Consider the following 21,285-nt stretch of genomic DNA (forward strand, 5'->3'; position numbering starts at 1 on the left):
TCATTTTAATATGCCCTTCCTCATGGCAGTGATTACATTTAATTATCTACTTGCTTGACCTAGATCTATTCCTTCCTCTAGGGTCTCACCTATCAGGCCTTATCTTAACCGAAAGAGCATCTCCAACAGTGTTCTTTCCCTCTACCTTATGCTGTAATTCTTTTGAGTTTAGGGCTCCTATTACATCATCTAAGGTTAATGTATCTCTGCCGTGTTTCAAAATATCCACAAAAGTCTCATAGGATTTAGGTAAAGAATGTAGCAACACTAGGGCTTTATCCTCATCATCATATTTTGCTTATATATTTCAAGATCAAGACACAATTTATTGAAATCATCTGTGTGTTCTTGCAACTTCTGCCCTTCAGTCATTTTAAATGTGAAAAACTTAGCTTTCAAATACAACCTACTAGACAATGACTTAGTCATATAAAGACTCTTTAACTTAAGCCAAATTTCTACTGCTGTCTTCATTTTTGAGGCTTATCGTAGCACCCTATCCCGTAGGCTTAGAATTAATGTATTGAAAGCCTTTTTACCTATTTCTTTCTTCTTTTTTGCGGAATATGAGGGTGGCATTTTAGACTCCCCTTCGAGTGCTTCTTCTAGTCCAAGATTCCTTAACAAAGCCCTCATCTTCATCTTCCATAGGCCAAAGTCATTTTGACCATTGAATTTCTCTATATCATATCTAGTGGCAAATACGGTTAAAGCCATTACTACAACTTGGTTATGTCTCTAATATAAGATTTTTGGCTTTTCTTGATCAAACACTCGCGCTCTGATACCAAGTTGTTGTCTTGGGAGCATTGGAATGCACTCAATTTACCAAATATGATAAACACACATGCGAAAACAATTTATAGAAACAAAAAAATCAATACCAGAATTGAAATGAACAAGAAACAGAATGCAAACCACACTAGAACACCAGATTTATCTTGGTTCGGATCATATATTGAGATGATCCTACATCCAGTCTTAAATCCTTGAGAGCAATATTCCTTCACTAACTTGAATGAATCAGTACACAAGTCTCTCACGAGTACAAAAACAATCGAGATTACAAAGGTTATCTCTCTAGACTTTTCTCTCACAATTACACTCGTCCACATCATGCACAAGCGACTACCCCCAACCCTCTATTTATAAACAATAGGGGCGGATAATACAATGGAAATAACTGGGTATGACAATACCGGTTATACCTTCAACTGGTTAGCTATCGTTAGAAAAAACCCTAACTTACTAACTAACTTGCCGCTTGAGACTTTAACTTGCCTTCATTGATTTCTAAAGACTTACTCAATGCAAACTAAACAACACAACTCTCTTCTCCAATTGATCTGTAAAGTACCAGTAGTGTCTTGGACCTTCATACAGAAATTATGCCAATGAGTTGTAACAATGAGTAGCCTGGCATCAACTTTTTCTTCCAACATCTTCCAAACCGTATGGCAGTTCTTTTGTTCAACCTACTTCAATTGTTCCTTCTTTGCCAAAATCAGCATCGAAAATTGTTCGATGCTTGTTTTAGCCAAAGCTATAAACTCTTCAGCTTTTGTCGGAGCCAAACAAAAAGGAACAATATTATCAAGATCTTTGTTCTCGAAATCATTTCTCTCGACAAAAGTTACCTTAGCCTCTAACTTCTTTTTTTGGTCCAATACCTTGGTGAATGCTTGTCTATGCTCATCAGCCTTAGGATTAGTTTCCTTAAAGCCAACCTAAGATTGTTCAGGTCTTAATTGTTTGATCATAACTTATTTACCTGCATGTAGACCTTCACGAACTTGATTTAGCCTATGATAGATGTCATAGGCACACCTCTCATCAGCTGCATAAGCTCTTTTCATCACAACTCTCATCTCCTAACTAAGCTTTATCATTGGCTGTAGTAGAAAAATTCCGAATAGACAAACTACCTTTCTTTGCGATGTCAGTTGCTAATATATCTCCAACGTTTGAATCAACTATCTCATGATCAAAACTACCGAGATAGTCACTTTCCTTATCCATTGTCGATAATTCATCAACTTCCTGCAGATCGGATGTTGTAGGTAGGATTCTAGCTGGAGTCGGAATTGGTTTTGCAGTGGATCTTGAATAAAGATCCACTAGTATATTGAACCAATACCTCTTAGAGAGCATTACCAAAAAAATTGCATTTGCTCGCATATCTCACTGCCTACTTCCTTACGCATTTGACTAATTGCATTATCAGGCTCCATCACCTTGATTTGAGACTACTTTGCTAGGATCGCTTATGATTAATCGAGAATCAATCAGAACCACAATGAGAATCGTCTGTTCTGTTGCACTCTAAGAAGTCATTGCTTGATAATTGCCATTGGCTTGGCTTCACCGAATCGCTACTATGTTTCGTCTATGAAAGTGAGCATAGTCCTCGCCTTCAGCAACCTGAACTCGCCTTTGAGACTGCTCTAGGAGTTGTCAGAATTCATAGTCGAAATTGCTTTCTCAACTTCCTGAATCGCCTCCTGCTAGTTGATTGGTTTTGAGAATTGCTTGCTCTGGATCACCTCCAAAGGTTCAGAATTATGAAATTATGAAATCTGAAGTTGGATTGGAATATGCATCGCCTTCAATGTCTCAAGTTGGATAGGATTATAGAATCTGCTTAGCCTACAATTTTGAGCTGGGAATTGCTAAGGTTTGACGGAATCGTAGCCAAGAACCATTGGCTTTGATACCAATTTGTCATGTACCTAGGGTTTATAATGAAATTTGGGAGAAATCGGGGAAGATAGAACCGCAAGATAGGGAGAATTAGAGTAGAAAAAGAGAGATAACAATGGTGTCAAGAGAGAGGAGAGAATTGAGAGGGAAGAATAGAGAAATTAGAGAGGAAATTGAGAGAGAATTGATGATAGGGAAAGTCTAAAATTCAATTATCATTCAACAACATACATTCTCTAATTACATTAGCCTATTTATAGGCTTAACAAATGAAGGTACTAACAGGTACAACATAAGAGTACAACCAAAAGAGAAATGCATAATATGTATTACTAATCTATCCTTGGAGATTGTTGGAGTTGTGACAATTCCATCCACAGAGGCTTCCAACTTTCTGTTAATTCTGTCCATGGAGGCATCCAACTTTTTGTCCAATGCCAAGGTTGTCTCATGATTTTGGGTAGATCTTGCTTCCAAAGAATCCACTCGGATTTGCAAATCTGAGACGGTTGCATTCATCTGTTGCAATTAAGATTTGAACTGTTTCACGCGAGTTCCATTAGCCATGGCGGAAATTGCACAAGAACAAATTTCGTTGGCCTAGGATGAGCTCTTATACCAATTTGTCAAGAACTTGGACCTGATAGTATGAATTCTCAACCAATGGTGAGAATTAGGGCTGAAATTGGCTAGCGTTAAGATAGAAAATAGGGAGAGTTTAAGAAGAAAATTGAGAGAGAGAGAGAGAGAGAGTTTTAGGAGAGAAAGATCGGGAGAGAGAATTGGAGAGAGAATTCAAAAACTGAAATTTTAGTAATTCCTTGTATACCTTCAAACAGATTGATTAGTTTTATATATAGTTAATCAATCAACTGTTACAATTCAGTTACAAGTTGTAATTGCTCTCTACAAAATTAATATGATACAACTGTTATGCAAAATAAATTACTATATCCTATTGAAACGCTAGGAACTTGACAACAACATTGTTTAAGCTCATTAATTTGTTTAAAATTCATGATAGAAAGATTTGACAATTTTTATGCAAAATTTGAAAAACATCACTTTGTGAGATTAATATTTGTGATTGTTGTTGTAAACTTTGATAAAAACAAATTTCATACAAGTTAAACATTTTTATACAAGCAAATTTTTTTGTTACAATTTGTATAAAAATTTTGTACAACAAAATTGTAACAAAGTTGTGTAAAAGGAAACTTTTATGTGATTCAAAGATTGTTAAAGTTAAAAGATTTTTTTTATAAAATACATATATTATTAGTTTTGTTGTATGGCATAAAATGTTGGATAGTAAGGCATCAACATGTGCAAAATATGAGCATAAAGGAGATGGGGACGTTATGGTAGATGTGCGGTCATAAAAGAAAAGATAAAATTAGAATTGTGGTTATTCATAATAAGGTCGAGTGACTCTTTTTGAGGATATAATGCTTGAGACATGATTAAGATGGTTTGCTTATGTGAGAAGAAGATTGATCTTATAAGGAGAGTGAATGGAATGGAATAGTTATCGACAAAAGAAAAGAGGTAGAGGAAAACTAAATAAAACTTAGTGGACGACTTTTTAGATATTATTATATGAGTTATAAAGGCTTTATATAATATAATACTATATGCAAAATTTATGTAGTCTACTCCACATAATGGTATTAAGGCTTGATTTGTTGTTCAATAAATTTTTTTATACATTTAACATTGACAAAACAAGTGCTAACAACACTCATATGCAACATATATATATATATATACACACGACCAAAATTTTGACCACAGGGTAAGAAATTTTTTATACAGGAAATTTTACACAAGCAAAATTTTGTACACGTATACAAAAATGTAATCTTTGAGGACATTTTGTAAAATCTTTTATACAAAATTGTGAGGATAAAAACTTGCATTTTGTATAATTATTTTATAAAGGAAATTTTAAACAAGCAATTTTTGGGAAAGATGTATTGAAAGTCATATACAAATGTATAATAAAAATTTTGACTATAAAAAATTGCTTTGTCAAAATACTACATGTACAATTTTTTTTTTTTCAAAAAACTTTTATACAAATATATAATAAAAACTTTTCTTGTATAACTTTTTTGGTATTAAAATTTTGCTTATGAAAAATTTGTTTTGTCAATTTTTTCTTGAATTAATTTTTATTATATAAAATTTGTTTGTATAAAATACTCCTTGTATGAATATTTTGCATGCATAATTTTTTTATCATATTTTTTTATGAATTATTTGTTAAAAAATGTCTTTGTAACTTTTTTTTTTTTGTGAAATATATAAGTATAAATACAATGCATAAGAAAAAATACAAGGGCTGTTTGGTACCTTTTTCGTAATTTTTAAGATGATAATAATTGATTTACAATTAGAAGGGTTTTGTCAATCTAACTTATATTTTGCTTATGTCAGCAACTCTTGATTAAGTTAGTAACAATTCTCTTAGGGCAATTGAAATCTAATACAATTTTCAGTAACAGTTGTCCATCTAATTATTGAAACATAATGGAATTATCTGTCTTTAGACTAAATTATAGGGTGGTCAATGTAATTTACTCTAAATTTAAAATTTAGCTATATCTGTATGTGACAGCAGAAGAATTAAATAAATTGAACACTCAATCTGTCTCTCAAATACTTGTATATGATCTATGTGTCTAAGTCATGCAAACCCAATGCATATATATTGCATGTGGAAGAGAATGTAGACCCTTTTTTGCTACATTACTGGTGGCATCATGACTTTTAAGTGCCACCCTCTTTGTTTTTGTAGTTTTGTGGTTTTAATTAGAGGGCTTTTTTCAATTTTCATCATGGTATTGAGGCTATCATAATGATTGGGAACCAAAAGGTATGGGTGATTACTCTTTTTTGTTTGATGTAATGAGTGCTGTTGGCATGGGGTAGAGATCATTTTGAAGGTTCTAATTAATGTTTGAAAATGCTTACATTGGTGTCTTCGCAGTGTTGACAGACAAGACTATTCATTATTTTTATCTTGACTTTTAGTGAGACTGTTGCATTTCTCTAGATTTATAGCTTTTTTTGATTGTGTAATCTTTCTACTTATCATGTAAATAGTGTATTCTTCCTGGTGTTTGATGTATGTTATTTATAGATGATATATTCTTGGTAGATGAGGCCAAAGAAGATTGGATGCTATGCTTTAAGGAAACTTAAGGACTTCAAGTTGAGAAAATTGAAATCAAATATATAGAATGTAAATTCAGTAAAAATAAAAGTGGGATTAATGTTATGGTGTGATTTGACGGCGAAGTCATTCCAAGAAAATATTAGTTCAGATATTATGGATCAATTGGCTAAAAAGACAAGTAGATTTTTTAGGATATTTCTCAGATAATTTAAGAGATAATGGTTTTTGACGTGTGGTGTGATTGTAAAATTCTTTTAAAGCTTAAAGTAAAATTTTGTCGAACAATTATAAGATTAACTCTTTTGTATGGCACAAAATGGTGGGCAGCCAATAAGATGAAAATGTTCGGTGGATGTGTGGCCACATACTAACCTCACATAGTGGGATAAATGCTCTGTTTGAATGTATAGCCATACAAAAATGATAGAGTTAAAAATGAATTCTATAAAGTTGGAGTGACTCTTATTGAGGATTAGATACATGAGATGTGATTAATATGGTTTGGTTATGTGAAAAGAAGACTAGTAAATACTCTTGTGCAGGGAGTGGATAGAACAGGAGAAGTTTATAGTAGAAGAGAGGAAGGCACACAAAATAGGGGTAGAATGTTTAGGCGTGATATGGGTTATACGGTTCTTACAGAAGACATGGTTGTAGACTGATAGAGCATAACTGGTTTGCTAGAATTTATGTAGCCACCCCCACCTAGTGTGATTAAGACTTATTGGGTTGTTATATATTCTTACTGAGGTACTTAACTACACAAGAGTAAATAGTGGAAAGCATGTGATATGGTCACTGGATGGAATACATGTACTCAATTTGAATGTGTTGAATTGGATAATGTTTTATGTACATCAAGTCCATATTTTCAATTTTTAATTCTTCATATTGCTTCAGGGCTGGTTTTGAGGAGAAATAATTCAAGCATGCACTAATCACAAAGCTGCTAATGCTTCTTCAACCTGATCTATCTGCTTTGAAGTTTTACACTTTCAGAATTACTGCATGTGTGATTTTAATCTTTAAATATGTAAGTTATGTTCACTCCTTGCAGACAGAGGGGATGCAAGAAACGAGTCCTGCTCCTAAAGAAATTTTATCAGTCATTGATTCCTTTAAAAAACAAGTTGCTGCTAACCGATGTGTTTTTATAAAGGTGCACTCTCACCTGCAACATTTATTTGTTTAGCTACCTTGCTTATGAATCCTGTCCTCATAGTATCTTTATGAATTTCTACTTTGACTATTTGCCTTTAGAAAAGGATGGAAGAAACCAGCCTGAAGTTGGTTGACATCAGCACACATCTTTACAAGTTATCACTAGAAAGAAGAAATGATAAAGTAATGTGTCCAGATAAAAGCATAGACCTTCTAATGAAGAGGCAAAAAGATGCAATTGATATGCAAAATGGTATTGATGTAAGTTATGGGGACAAGGACAGTAATAGCTCCCAGGAAGATGGCCATGCCTGTTCAGCAATTTTGCTAGGGTCTAGTATAGCAGTGAAGAATGCTGTCCGCCCTATCAAGCTTTCTGAAGTAAAAAGACTACCTCCTTATACAACTTGGATTTTCTTGGATAGGTGCGTTAAGATTGCCCTTGCATAATGGAAGAAATTTGTGTTCATTATGTTTTTTTCTTCAAAGTCTGTTCAATATGTTCTATTCTTTAGTTTATAACCTGGGATGTACTTTTTATTGATTGCTTATATTCTTCTAGAGAAGTTTTTGACATCATTCTCAATGTTTCAGGCTCATGCTCTCCATTCACAAGCAGTATAACTTGTAAATATCTCAGTATTTGTTATTGCTAATATTGAGGAATAACCTATGTATTTCTTTTATCAGCAGTTGTATTAAATCAAAGCTTTTTAGGTTTGATGATTAGGTAGGTTAGTGTAATCATTTGTGACAATTTGTTTGTGATATCTAGAATTCATAAATCTTCTCATAAATTGGTTTCATGGTTCCTATGTCCAGGCCCCTTGGCAACTGGTATCCTGCTGGGCATTTTGGGCCTTACTTGTCCAGGGCACTGACTGGCCATAGGGTTTTGGCTCTCTATCTGATAAATAACTGATTATGGGGTTCTTATGTTGGCCCTATGGAGTTAACCAGTGAAAGAAAGAATGACAATAAGAATAGATTGAATAGAAAACGTCTTTCAGAAATCTCTTTATTTTGACAAATAGGAGTTGGTTTCAGAAAGTATTTTCTCCAATTTTTAAGGTGCTTTTCTCATTATACCATTAAAAGTTTGTCTGCTTTGTGTCATTAATTTGTCGGACTGTATCATTTCTTTCATATCTGCCTATGATAATATTGAAGTTAGAAAGTCTGCTTGCTGTACCCATCCATTACATAATTCTTTTGAAGGCGCTTGTGTCATTTCTGTTAAATTCTGTTTTCTATTTAGATATTTGTTGAAACTATTTAACTTCTGAATGTAACACTACTACCTAACCCCTTAAAGATGCAAATCTTAGATATTTGTTTTATGGCAGAGATCTCTCTCCACACCAAAGAACCACATCATAATGGATCAAAGTCCTTCCTTTCCTTCTAATCAGTGAGATTCTATCTCTTTCTTGCGGAATTGTGGTTGACCCTGACTACATGGGAAAGGATCCTTCTTCCTTGGAATTAAGAAGTTATAAAATTTCCACTGACAAGCTTTCTTGTGAGCTCTTTCTTCTTGGGGAGATGTCATGAATCTGCTGATTGGTAGCTGTTTGATTTCTGTGCTCATGTGATAGTGAAACCTCAAATCTTCTTTTATTACTGAATAATGATCAGTCATTAGACTTGCCTGATCAAAAACTGGAAGGCCAGTCTGGTCAAGTTATGCCTTTTACTTCTATGGGCACTTTTTCTGATTGTTTTTAATATGAAGTTTATTATAATTAGAAAATGGCAAATAAGAATGCATACGGTGTGTACGCAATAGCTTCATTTACTGCCATAAATTGACTACCAGTCCAAAAAACCACATACTGGTTATTGAGATTTCATACTATGGCTTGCACAACGAAGCCTTATCAAATCTCTCTACTTCTGTTTCTCACTCTCTATCTTATAATGACATTTCTATCTTACTGATGCTAGTAGAGCTCATTTGAGACATAAATTGATTTATGTAGAAATCAGAGAATGACGGAGGATCAGTCAGTAGTAGGTCGAAGGAGAATTTATTATGACCAAAATGGGGGTGAGGCTCTAATTTGCAGTGACAGCGAGGAAGAAATAATTGATGAAGATGAAGAAAAGAAGGAGTTTGGGGATTCTGAAGATTATATTCTGCGGTAGGTATCATTTCTAACAAACTTCATTAAACCTGCAGTTTTTGTTTTTCCGATTGTTTTACAATAATAAAGCAAAAGCAATTTTTATGTCAAATAATGCTTGTATGTTCTTGCATCTGCTTGTAGTAACTTTTTATATGTCCATATCAAATATTTTGTAATGCAATGCGGAGACATGCTATTTCTTTGTGTGTGCATGCACATGTGTTTTTGGTTCCGCTCAACTCAATATTCAATATCAATAGTTCCACTAGATGGGTGGGTTATGTGAATTCTAGTTTTCCATCCATTTCTATCCATGGCCATACCTTTTGGAAGGCCATTATTTGTCATGCTTTCTTTGATCTTCCTCTACTTTTTCTACTGCAAATTTCTTCTGTTCCATCCACTTGCCTCTCAGGTGTATGCATTAGTCTTTCCAACTCAATATTCACAGTTAAGATAATAATCCATGCGCATTATTCTTGCTAAATGTAAATGAGCAAAGCTGACAATGCTTGTTCAAGCTTGGTTTGATAACTAGCTTAAAAGAATGTGTGCATGAGGAGCTTTGAGTAGTTTGGTTATTTTAGTAGCCCCCCCCCCCCCCCAACACACACACACACACAAAGAAAGAGCCAATTTATCCTCTGAACACAAATTCCTTGAAAAGAAGTCTCCTTGGGACTTATGAAGTTAAGGGAAAAACTGTTCCATACTAAAGAGTTTCTAGATCATGATTCCAGGAATTTGAACATCTCTTATCTGGAAAACTTCTAGAGATAGTTCAGACATGTGTCAATGGGATAAGTCTGGCCTAAATTTATTTATGTATTTATGTGAGATTTTAACATCATAACTATTATGTTATCTGGCAATGGGATGAAGGCTTGATATGTTCTTGTTGTAACTATTATGTTGTCTGAAACTGTTAGTTCTGCATGGACAAGTAATATTCATGCTCATTCTGATAGTTTTTAATCCCTCCCATCCTCTATCTCTCTCTCTCTCTAGAATGACCATCAAAGAAGTTGGCTTGTCTGATGCTGTATTGGATGCCCTAGCACAGTGTTTTTCCAGAAAACCTTGTGAAGTCAAGGTATGCTGCACTGTGCACTTCGCTGGAGAATGTTATGTTGATCTTTATTGGTGTCTGTTGAATGAGTGTTTTTGCTTTTTTGTGTTACATGATGGTCTTATCAAATTAATTATCTAATAGAACTGGTCATAGTGAAAACTTTGGTCCAGCTGTTTCCCATTTGTTTTGTGCTGGCTTTACAGAGATATGAACCACCATCAAACATCTTATACAGGAGAGGTACGAAGCTCTTGTCAAGGGAGAATCTACCATGGAGGGGCCTGGGAATACGGTTCTTGATAAAGATCTTGATGCAGCTCTGGATTCTTTCGACAATCTGTTTTGTCGTAGATGTTTTGTAAGCGCCATTGCTTCTGAATGTGAATTTTTTGTGCCACTGTCCTATCCTCTATATGCTTGCTGTTTGTCTTTGGCAGGTTTTTGATTGTAGACTGCATGGATGTTCCCAGGATCTTGTTTTTCCTGTGAGTTGATTGTTTGATTATTTCATGTCATTGTAGTCCCTGTTTTGGTTGTTTTCTGGAACATCAATTTAATTCAGTAACCACTCAATTGTCAGACGGAGAAGCAATCTCCTTGCAGCTGTCCAGTTGAGGAGAACCTACCGTGCAGCCTTCAATGCTATAAGCTGGTAAATATTGTTCTTCTTATTATTTTTTGGCTAGGCATATTTTGGTAGCTTTAATCTATAGACAATGATAATCAATTCCATCTGACCTCTTCCTTTCCTCTTAGATGTGAAGTTGACACATTTTTTTAGCAATTTGCTGCCCCTGTTTTGGCATCAAGATTTGTCTTTTCTGATATTTTTGATTGGTCTAATGAATAATTTACTTGTTTGAAGCATGGGTAAGGTAGTGTACACAAATGTTCTCCTTTTCCAGGTACTAAAGTCTGAGCAGAATGCTACAGTAAGCTTCCCTATGCTGGTTGATTCTGGAGAAAAACGAGTTGGTTCCCTTGATGGTAGTGACACTCAAACATCGGAGAGGAAACTTCTGGGTTCATCTGTGCGGAGGAGGCCAAAATTATGCAAAAGTGAAAGTGCTTCCTCAAGTGCAAGGAAAGGATCAGAAAGCAGTGGCTCAGAGACTAGAATACAGGACATTACTCCTGGAACCCAATCTTCATCACCGCCAAAATCTAAGCTTGCCAGAAAATATGGGATTTATAAGAGGAATAGCAAGCGAGTTGCTGAACGTGTTCTAGTTTGCATGCGGAAAAGGCAGAAGAAAATGGTTTCTTCTGATACTGATGCTGTTGCGAGTAGACGACTTGGCTCAAGAGATGCAAAAATTCGATCCAGTCCTCATAAAAGAAGTGATCATTCCTGTTCATTGCAAAAATCTTTGAGCATTGGAAGACCAAGAAGGAAGGAGTCACCAATTCTTTGCAAGAAAAATATTATGCAGAAGAAAGTTCCCGATGAGACATCAGATAAGGTAATTAGTGACTGGCCAGTGTGTGGCAATGACAGCTTGCGGAAAGAAGAGTTTACTGGTGAAAATGTCTGTAAACTAGAATCAAGTGATGGTAAACCTTGGAGTATTATTGAAAAAGCTCTTTATGGAAAAGGTTTGGAGATATTTGGAAGGAACAGGTTAGTAGCCTGAATTTATATCATCTTCAACTGGATGAGCCATATTGTTTGTTTGAGCAATAATTCTAAATGTCTACAGGTTCTCATATGATTGTTTATCTTGTTGCTCACTTTAGTGTTCGGATATCCTAGTGAACAGAGGACATGGCAATTTTCAAATGTATTTCTCTTATACAGTTGACAGTTTATGAATTATGACATGGCATTTCAGTTAAACCCCTGCATCCATCTTTGTGGTTTGTCTGAAATAACATTTGAGTTCAACAAGTCCTTGAACTCTGTATATGTCCTTTGAATGACTTTGTTTTCAGTTCAATTGTCTGATTGCTGTCTAATGCCTTATTATTTCATGAGGTTATCTGATACCAAGTTAATGAACCCCATATCCTCTGAATTGCTAGTAATATTAAGTCCATGCCGCTATTCTGATAATATATAAATAAGTAGATATTTTCTTTAAAATTTGAAATGCAAGTTTCTTTTAATCCCCAATTGATAATAACTGTAACTCTGAATTAATCAATCAATAATGTATCCTTTGGTCTTCCTGAGTAGCTTGCCAAAACTTTTGTGTTCATGCCATACTATTTTACTGTACTGTCCAACTTATGATGATCTGTTGAATCCCTAACAATGTTGTTTTTTGGTCATTACAGCTGTTTAATTTCCAGGAATCTTATGAATGGTATGAAAACCTGTTCGGAGGTATTTCTATACATGAATTGCTCTGAGAATAGGCTATGTTCTCGACCAGGTGATGGTATGAATTCTCTGCTTGAAGGCTACTCCAAACTCGATGGTGGTGAAACTGCAGTTAGTACTTCTTTCATGTGTTTCTTTGTGTTTCCCTAGGTCCTCATTTTAATTACCTGATCTAATCTTTTCTCTTGTGTTGTTTTGTTCTGTTTTACGTAGGGCAATGAAGTTAGAAGAAGATCAAGATTTTTACGTAGGAGAGGTCGGGTTCGCCGCTTAAAGTACACTTGGAAGTCTGCTGGATATCATTCAATTAGAAAACGGATTTCGGATAAGAAAGATCAGCCTTGCAGGCAGTACAACCCTTGCGGGTGCCAATCTGCTTGTGGGAAGCAGTGTCCTTGCCTTTTAAATGGGACCTGCTGTGAAAAATACTGCGGGTTGGCCTTTCTTGTTTCTTAGCAGGAATGTGCATTATCACTTGACAAAACATGTCTTTAAAATGCCACATTGTCTTTCATATTTAGGTGTCCAAAGATTTGCAAGAATCGGTTTAGGGGCTGTCATTGTGCAAAAAGTCAATGTCGGAGTCGTCAATGTCCATGCTTTGCTGCAGACCGGGAATGTGATCCGGATGTTTGCAGGAATTGCTGGGTCAGGTGCGTATGCTTTTGTTAGTCTGGATTTGATTCCATCACAATCTTGATGCTGGTGAATACTAGGTTTGAAAGCTTCCAGTTTGTGCAACTAGAAAATAATCCCATCATATTTGGCAATCTGTAGAATTAAGTATCTGAATCTGAATATTTAATTAGTATGGGGTATATATCTTGTTGAAATTAAGTCTTTTCAGCTTGAGTACCAAATGTGAAACAGCTGAGTCTTGTCAAGACGTATAAGGATGCGATCTGGAAAAACAGATGCCCAATTTAAACTTTGTTTTGCATGCCTGAGTAATTGGTAAAGGCTGATTACAAGATCTTATAAAATGTTGAAGTTGATTTGCTGCTATAGCCAGAGCAATAACAAATGGAATCTGCATATAATCTAAAAATGAACCATAAAATACATGATTACAAGCCTGATCCATGTCTCTCCTATTCTACTTAATTTTGGCTTTTAAGACTAGAAACGAGGGTCAAATCTTATGAGCTTTGTGCCTTCTCATATAGCATGTTATTTTGACTTGATCTTCAATAATTAAATTAGTCCAAACTGAGTTTGCTGTGTAATTGGATTGGTGCAAAGTTTTCCTTTTTTTGAATCCTTTCCTTTAGTTCTCCTTTTGTGTTTTAGAGTATATATTTTGTGTATCACCAGAAAAAAAAAAATGGGTTTAGGAGGAAACACATGCTAGAATCAGACAAGATGTTCTGTTTGAATCTATAAAGCATTTATGGCCTGATTACTGCAGTTATTCTTGGCTTAAGCTGGTTCAAATTGTTAGTCTTTTATCTTTCAAAAACTTAATGGTAGTTTGAGATTCCAACTCATTGTACAATACCATGTTGGGATACGAAAATATCATTATCTGAAATTGTCTTAGAATGTTCCTTTCTTCTTTGCATTTCTGTAGATGTTTCTTTCTTCTCTCATTACTTTCTGCAGCATTTGTGCTTTGTTTGAAATGGTTGCAGTTGTGGTGATGGAACACTTGGGGTTCCTTCCCAAAGAGGTGATAATTATGAATGTAGGAACATGAAGCTTCTCCTCAAACAACAGCAAAGGGTATTCATGAACTTTACTTCGTTTTCCTCGTATTCATAGTTGTATAACCAGAGAAGGCTTTTTAGCAAACTTCAAAGCTATTCTTGGGACAAGGATTTTGCAATGGAAAGGATTTTTTTTAACAAAGCTATGCTTTGAAGTTTTTATCTGCACGTATGAGTATAAATTTTCTTTTCCTATCATTTTCTTCTAAAATCCTAGTTTTGGGCATAGCATAAGGGGCTTAAAACTCCTAGTGACAAGGATTTTTTAACAAAACTTCAAAGCCATGCTTGGAACAAAGGATTTTGCAATGGGAAGGAAAATGAAATTACTTGGGCACATATATTTTTATGTGCACGCATGAGTATGAGTTTTTCTTTTCCTTTTCTTCCAAAATCCTATTTTCAGACATAGCTTAAGGGGCTTAAAACCCCTAGTTCTTTTCCCTTGGCACTTCTGTCTAAGCCGCTGGGTTGTTCCTGAAGGGACAACTATTGACCATACTTAATGTGTGTTAAGTTAAGTTCACCTTTTGGTCCTATGTGATAATGTGAGGTACATCCTTAAAGTGTAAATATTGTTGACTGGGCTATTTTTTATTATTTTTAATAAAAAATGTTTTCATTCATTATGAGCCTGACAATTTGGTTGCACTATCCTCACTAGTATTTTAGTTTATACTCTATAGGTTGGCCTTTTTTTTTTTTTGGCTAGGTCTATATGTATGGCCTTCCAATGTGTTGGTTATTTCAATACTTGTACAGGTTTTGCTGGGGGGATCTGATGTTTCTGGCTGGGGGGCATTTTTGAAGGTAATAGTATGTTTTTTTAGTTCATTGCTTTAGCTTTGGTTTTCTTGTCTGGAATTCTCATCTTTAACTACTCTTCAGAATAGCGTTGGCAAACATGAATACCTTGGTGAATATACGGGGGAACTGATCTCACACAGGGAAGCAGACAAGCGTGGAAAAATTTATGACCGGGAAAATTCTTCATTTCTCTTCAATCTTAATGATCAGGCATGATACACATTTTGGTCCTTGAGTTCTTATTTCAAAATTTTCAAGTCTTGTTTTCTACTGGATTGAATGCACAAGCTTTTGTATGTTTTGTGTAGTTTGTTCTTGATGCTTATCGGAAGGGTGATAAATTAAAGTTTGCCAACCATTCTCCAGATCCAAACTGCTATGCTAAGGTAATTCTGACTGCCTGTTTGCTTTTGTGATTTTAGCTTTTAGCATTTAATTCTGGCAAGTTTTTAAGAGAACTTTTAAGTAGTGCTAGGAATTTGTTTTCGTGGATTTTGCTAATTTATCTTCTCACGCGACTTGAAATTTGCAATGTAGGTTATTATGGTGGCCGGGGATCATAGAGTGGGTATATTTGCTAAGGAACGAATTAGTGCTGGAGAGGAACTGTTCTACGACTATCGTTATGAACCAGACCGAGCTCCAGCTTGGGCAAGAAAACCTGAAGCATCGGGTACCAAAAAAGACGAGACTGCCCCTTCAAGTGGGCGTGCTAAGAAGCTTGCCTAGTTGAGCATTCTTTTACAAACCTAATTTCAATTTTTTGTCATTCTTTTACAAAAGAGCCAGTTATCATTGATCTTCAAGAATGTGGATTCTTGAACCATTTCCTTGCTGGAGAGACGGCAATTGCTGTCTCCACTGATACCCAGTTGGAATGTTCTTTTACTCATTCATGCGTTATTCAAAACTGAGTATATTGGCCGAAGCGGCAATGAAGGAAGCTCCAATTACTGAACTAAGTTATTAGTTGCATTCAATTTTCCGTTTAAAAGGGAAGACAGGCCCATGCGTACTAGTGAAGTCAGCTTTAGGATGACTCCGAATGAGATGCTGGTTAAATGCGAAGAGAAACCGTGGAGGCTTCTCAACATGCGGCTAAAGCGTGCAGGCACCGAATGTATACCTCGAGACTTTACACGTCTCAATCATTTATCAGCTACATTGGTACGCATTTATGGCATGGTGGGCGCGAGCAAGCACTAGTTTGGTTCACAGGTCTGAACCAGACAACCGACCCCACCGCAGTGACCGGAGAAGAGGTTCATTTGAAGATTCGCCCACTAGGTCGAGGGGGAGAAAAAAGGACGAGGGAAGATGGAGAAAATAGGGAAAGAGTTCTTGGGTGGTTAGAATATGCTGATTTGGTCTTTCAATAGTTTTGACTACTTTATTCCTACGATCTAATTAAAGTAGGCTAGAGTAACACGCAACAGCAAATATGATGTAAGAATCGTGTAGGTATTGAAAATTTGGCAGGATCCTGAGCTCTGTCCCTACTAAAACTAATAAATAGTATTAGCATATCCTTTTAAGTCCTCGCACTCCCTCATGAAGTGGGTAGTTTTTGGAATGGCGATAAGCTTCCAGATTTAATGAGATGGTTGGGAAATTTGCGTGGGATTAGGATAATATCTAAAGAGACAGCCGCAGAAGTAGTGGTCCTGCGGGTCGGTGAAGGACAAGTAATCAATGCACGTTCCCTTCCCTGGGTAGGATTTGTTGGTTGCATCCGAAAGAAAGGACGACGATTGAGAAATTCACATGAACTGAATTGGAAAGCTTACTGCATAAAAAAGTCAAAAATGTTATTACATTAATTTTTATAATTCCGATGATTGTGAAAATTACCTTAGAAGACATTTTTTTTCTATGTTTAGGTCTACCAGTGAAACATCGCAGGAAATCAGTGGAACATCGCAGGGGCAGGGCAGCATGCACAATTAGTGGAAACCGCCCAAGAGAATCGGCTGTCCCACCATGTGAAAAGCACGTAAAGAAAGCCAGTACGAACAATAAAGCAAAAAGCAGAATTAAAAAAGAAAAAAAAAGAGTTAAGAGAGGCGGGGGAGGCAAGATATTACAGACAGGATACATGGTAAAAATGGGCCAAAATTTTCAAAGGCAAAGAAAAAAATAAATAAATAATTAATTACGCATGTTCCCAAACTACGTGGTCGACTGTGTCACGTCAGCTTTCACCTCACCTTCACCTTCACTCTCACCTTATCTATTTTGCACGAAAACGAAAAAAAAAAAAAAAGATATTGGCCAATCCATAGGCAGGCATGCTCCAAAACTATGTCGTCGACTATGTTAGATCAGCTCTCACCTTATTTATGGTGCATAGAAATGAGAAATATTTTTAATGAAAATTAAAAATATGAAAATGGATATTCTTTTAAAAAATAAACATAAATAAAATTTGAAATAAAAAAAGAAAAACTTTCGAAAATGTTTTCAAAACAGAAAAATAAGAACTGAGGTGTTTCCTTACAACACCGCATCATATAAAAGCTTGATTTTGAACATAACAATAATAATAATATTAAAAAAAATAACAATAAAAAAAAATGTCACAATCTCTCTCTCTCTCTCTCTCTCTCTCTCTCTCTCTCTGTGGAAACTGCTTTTGTTTTTCGGTGTCTCTACTCTTGCCTGATGAGAGAGAGAGGGGTTCGAATCCGATTTGAGCACCCTCGGAGGAGTCCCAGTCCCCTTCTCTCGCTCTGCATCTACACTTAATATGTTGGGGTGTTCTGGGAAGCAGCACCGTATGAGCAGATGCTGTAGGCCTCCTGCAAATGGGTACCTCTCTCTCTTTCTTCCCATTTTATCGCTTCTCTTCGTCACTTCCACTGCTTGCTCCAACGGCAATTGCCAGGTTTCATCTCTCTCTATCTCTCTGTCCACATCTGGATCCGCAAAGTTCCAATCTTTTCCTTCTCAGTTCAACTGATTTCAACATCTTCGCAGGTTCTAGACTCATGCTCTGCGGCCACCGACTGTGGGTCTGGCCTCTACTGTGGCAACTGCCCTGCAATGGGCAAAAACCAACCCCTCTGCATCAGAGGCCAAGCTACAATTCCCACTTCTGTTGTAAGATTCTCGTCTTTGCCTCCATTTCCCTCTCGAATTCTGTTGTTTTCTCTTCCTATTGTATGTTTCAAACCAATTCTGGTGATGGGTTCCGTAGATCAATGGGTTGCCCTTCAACAAGTACTCTTGGCTCGTCACCCATAACTCTTTTTCCATTGTCGATGCACCGTCCTTGACCGGTGTTCAGAGAATTACATTCTACAATCAGGAGGACTCTGTTACTAACCAATTGCTGGTATGTGATTCCATTGTTCGCTGATTGATATAGACATGTATGTACCCTTTTCGTTTTCTTCTTTATCTGCTTGTTCTGATCTTTATATTTTTCCTTTTGTCTTCTTTTCATTGTATGGGCTTTGTTTAGAATGGAGTGAGAGGACTGATGTTGGACATGTACGACTTCGAGGACGATATCTGGCTCTGCCATTCATTCCGTGGACAGTGCTTTAACTTCACTGCCTTTGTAATCAAGATTCCCATCTCACTGATTTCTTTTTCTTACATAATTAGTCTTTCGAGAGATTCGTAATTGTGACTCAAGCTTGCCAATTTCAATTGTTTGCAGCAACCTGCAGTTAACACCTTGAAGGAAGTTGAGGCATTCTTAGGTGCAAATCCGACAGAAATTGTGACCATTATAATTGAAGATTATGTGCATTCTCCAAAAGGGTTGACCAAGCTATTCGCTGCGGCTGGTTTGGACAAATATTGGTTTCCCGTGTTGAAAATGCCGAAGAAGGGTCAAGATTGGCCCACTGTAGCTGATATGGTGCAACAAAATCACCGGTTACTGGTTTTCACTTCCGACTCTTCAAAAGAAGCAGATGAAGGAATTGCTTACCAGTGGAGGTACATGGTGGAAAATGAACGTGAGTACCGTGGAATTGAGGTTACCATTGCACCACTTTTTCTTTTCTGCTTTCTTCACTAGCAACTTTGTTATGCATTTCAGCTGGGGACGGTGGTGTGGAACAAGACTCTTGCCCAAACAGGAAGGAATCACGGCCACTCAATTCAAAGAGCGTGTCTCTTTTTCTACAGAACTACTTCCCGACAATCCCAGCTCAGTCTGATGCTTGCAAAGAGCATTCATCTCCTCTTGCTGATATGGTCGGTACCTGTATCAAAGCAGCGGGGAATACAATGCCCAACTTTTTGGCAGTGAACTTCTATATGGTACTAAAATTTTATTTCATTGAAAGTGAAAAATATATGAATGTGATATTCAATTAAGCATTCTGTCTGGCAATTATGCAGAGGAGTGATGGAAGAGGTGTTTTTGACGTTCTAGATCGGATGAATGGCCAGACATTATGTGGGTGTAGTTCTATTACTGCTTGCCAGGTGTGTTGACAAATCCACAGTCCTTAGTTTAATTGGCACCACTTTCATGAAGGATATCATAAGTTTACCAGTGCCATAACACGTTCACATTCCTATTTCTTTTAGTCTATGATTCCCAGGCACTATAAATGCTTTTTTGAGATACAAATTTGATCTTTTTCTTTTTCCATTTGAACCATAGATTTACTTTTTCTCAATTACACACATTATTACTTTAGACTGCATTAAGTTCCAGCACTTTTGCTTCTTTATTTAGATTTGCTGGGATTTTCCAATAATTTCATGCAATATTTGGTAATTGAGAGGGAGAAAAGGAAGGTGATGCAATCAACTCTCCCTGGTTCTACTTTTGAGTTTTCTAGGAAATGGCTGGAGTTTTTGCCGGCATTTACATTGTAATTTTTGGAGTTCTTTCCAAGTTCAGATTGGCAAGTAACATATAGTTTCCAACTTTAAATATATGCTTCTTTTCTCGTGCCTTGTTACATGTGAGGTATATGGATGAAATGTAAACATCATAAGAGAAATCTAAATTTGTGGAAATGCATGAAGCTGTTTGATTTGAAAAGGTAAGAATTTTCCCAATATGTTCAACAAACCTGGAAGTCATCTTCATATCCCTGGAGTTTGTTTTGGACTCTCATTGACATGACAAGCAAATTGAACACAAAATCAAACTTGATATGATCCAGAATGTTTTACTGTGTTTTATTCACTCAGAATTTCTAGATATACTGTGAAGCTTATGCTTTAGATAAGTTGAACATAGTTGTTTTAGACTCATCAGCCTATGCTTGGGCAGTTGGGCTAATGATGCTTCTACTTCTAGAAAGCGAAATAATGTTTTGGCATGACTTTGGTACTGAATTGCACATCTCTGGTGGAATTTCACAGGCAGGAGCTCCCTTTGGAGTTTGTAAAAACATCCCTGTTTCTAATGGAACTTCACCAACCTATGCTGCTGGAAGTTTTTCTGGATCTGTGGAATTGACAGGATCTACTTCAACAGTTCGTGTTACAAGTTCCTACATTTCCTGCTTTTTATATTTCATGTCAATGTTGTTTCTACTGTGACTAAATCAGACGTCTTCAAGCTAGATGGTGATCAGTAATGCCTTGGGGCTGGGTTTTTAGTTTTTGTAGTACGTAAATTTTAGAAATAGGTATATCAAAGCATGCTTTGAAGAGTGAAGTGAATGGCTTGAAATGCTAGCTAGATTCCTGAAAAATGATTGGCAAAAAATAGAAATCAGTTCAGGTTTCTAGTCAGACAAAAGGTTGAGAGTTGTATAGGGAATTTGAGGTCAAAATGGGCCAGAAGAGACCAGGAAGCTGCCAGCATGTTATTCAGGTGTTTTTGCTAGACTTCTGTCTCTCTCTCTTCCTCTCTTTCTGTTTGTGACACAGGTCTGCTAAATTTGCTTTAGTTGCATTTTTTTTTCCCTTTCATTTGTTTGCTGAGATGGGGTTTTACTTTTACCCTGAAGTCTGCTTCCCTACTGGTTCTTGCTATGCTTAGATAGAAGATCCATTTCTTCAGCTGAGTTGTACAGTTCATTTTGAGAGTTGTTCAACAATTATCTTTTGTTCATTACACGTTTCTGCCCATCCACCTTATGTTGATGGAAAAAGAATATTCTTAATTGAGTTTTGTATCATCTGGTCATCTCATTCTATGCAAATTTGGTACTTAATTGAGTTTCTGGCTTGAAAAGGTCATTAAATATCAGTCCCCATTACAGCATTTTCACAATGGACCATAG

At 36.2% G+C, this 21,285-nt stretch overlaps 2 protein-coding genes across 9 annotated transcripts in view; both read left to right on the forward strand.

Annotated features, from left to right (window-relative positions):
• LOC127803585 (histone-lysine N-methyltransferase CLF) overlaps positions 1–17,366 on the forward strand; it is a 33,358-nt gene extending 15,992 nt beyond the window's left edge. For 3 of the 8 annotated variants that reach the window (XM_052339937.1, XM_052339938.1, XM_052339939.1), the window contains 16 exons: positions 6,939–7,040; positions 7,142–7,467; positions 9,025–9,186; positions 10,180–10,264; positions 10,479–10,601; positions 10,681–10,728; positions 10,824–10,895; positions 11,149–11,864; positions 12,521–12,677; positions 12,780–13,000; positions 13,088–13,219; positions 14,198–14,288; positions 15,035–15,082; positions 15,161–15,289; positions 15,388–15,465; positions 15,617–17,366. In XM_052339937.1, the coding sequence (XP_052195897.1) occupies positions 6,939–7,040; positions 7,142–7,467; positions 9,025–9,186; positions 10,180–10,264; positions 10,479–10,601; positions 10,681–10,728; positions 10,824–10,895; positions 11,149–11,864; positions 12,521–12,677; positions 12,780–13,000; positions 13,088–13,219; positions 14,198–14,288; positions 15,035–15,082; positions 15,161–15,289; positions 15,388–15,465; positions 15,617–15,808 (2,682 nt within the window). In that variant the 3' untranslated portion in view covers positions 15,809–17,366. Of the gene's footprint in view, positions 1–6,919; positions 7,041–7,141; positions 7,468–8,388; positions 8,454–9,024; positions 9,187–10,179; positions 10,265–10,478; positions 10,602–10,680; positions 10,729–10,823; positions 10,896–11,148; positions 11,865–12,520; positions 12,678–12,779; positions 13,001–13,087; positions 13,220–14,168; positions 14,289–15,034; positions 15,083–15,160; positions 15,290–15,387; positions 15,466–15,616 lie in introns of those variants that run through there. The other 5 variants (XM_052339936.1, XM_052339941.1, XM_052339942.1 and 2 more) reach the window with 5 other exon arrangements.
• Positions 17,367–17,687: 321 nt separating this feature from the next.
• LOC127803586 (PI-PLC X domain-containing protein At5g67130) lies at positions 17,688–20,971 on the forward strand. The gene is made up of 8 exons (XM_052339943.1): positions 17,688–17,963; positions 18,056–18,178; positions 18,276–18,413; positions 18,543–18,641; positions 18,744–19,047; positions 19,131–19,354; positions 19,436–19,522; positions 20,417–20,971. Exons 1-8 carry the CDS (start codon positions 17,826–17,828, stop codon positions 20,594–20,596), a joined length of 1,293 nt encoding a protein of 430 aa, XP_052195903.1. The 5' UTR covers positions 17,688–17,825; the 3' UTR covers positions 20,597–20,971.
• The last annotated feature ends 314 nt before the right edge of the window (positions 20,972–21,285 follow it).

Source organism: Diospyros lotus, chromosome 6, assembly GCF_014633365.1.
Source record: "Diospyros lotus cultivar Yz01 chromosome 6, ASM1463336v1, whole genome shotgun sequence".
Lineage (NCBI taxonomy): Eukaryota > Viridiplantae > Streptophyta > Magnoliopsida > Ericales > Ebenaceae > Diospyros > Diospyros lotus.

Bases quoted from the DNA above. Each gene is read 5' to 3' on its own strand.
- LOC127803586 (XM_052339943.1), top strand. From the start codon at position 17,826: ATGTTGGGGTGTTCTGGGAAGCAGCACCGTATGAGCAGATGCTGTAGG. The intron at 18,642-18,743 runs GTAATCAAGATT...AATTGTTTGCAG, and splicing joins GCTTTAACTTCACTGCCTTT to CAACCTGCAGTTAACACCTT. The intron at 19,523-20,416 runs GTGTGTTGACAA...GGAATTTCACAG, and splicing joins GTTCTATTACTGCTTGCCAG to GCAGGAGCTCCCTTTGGAGT.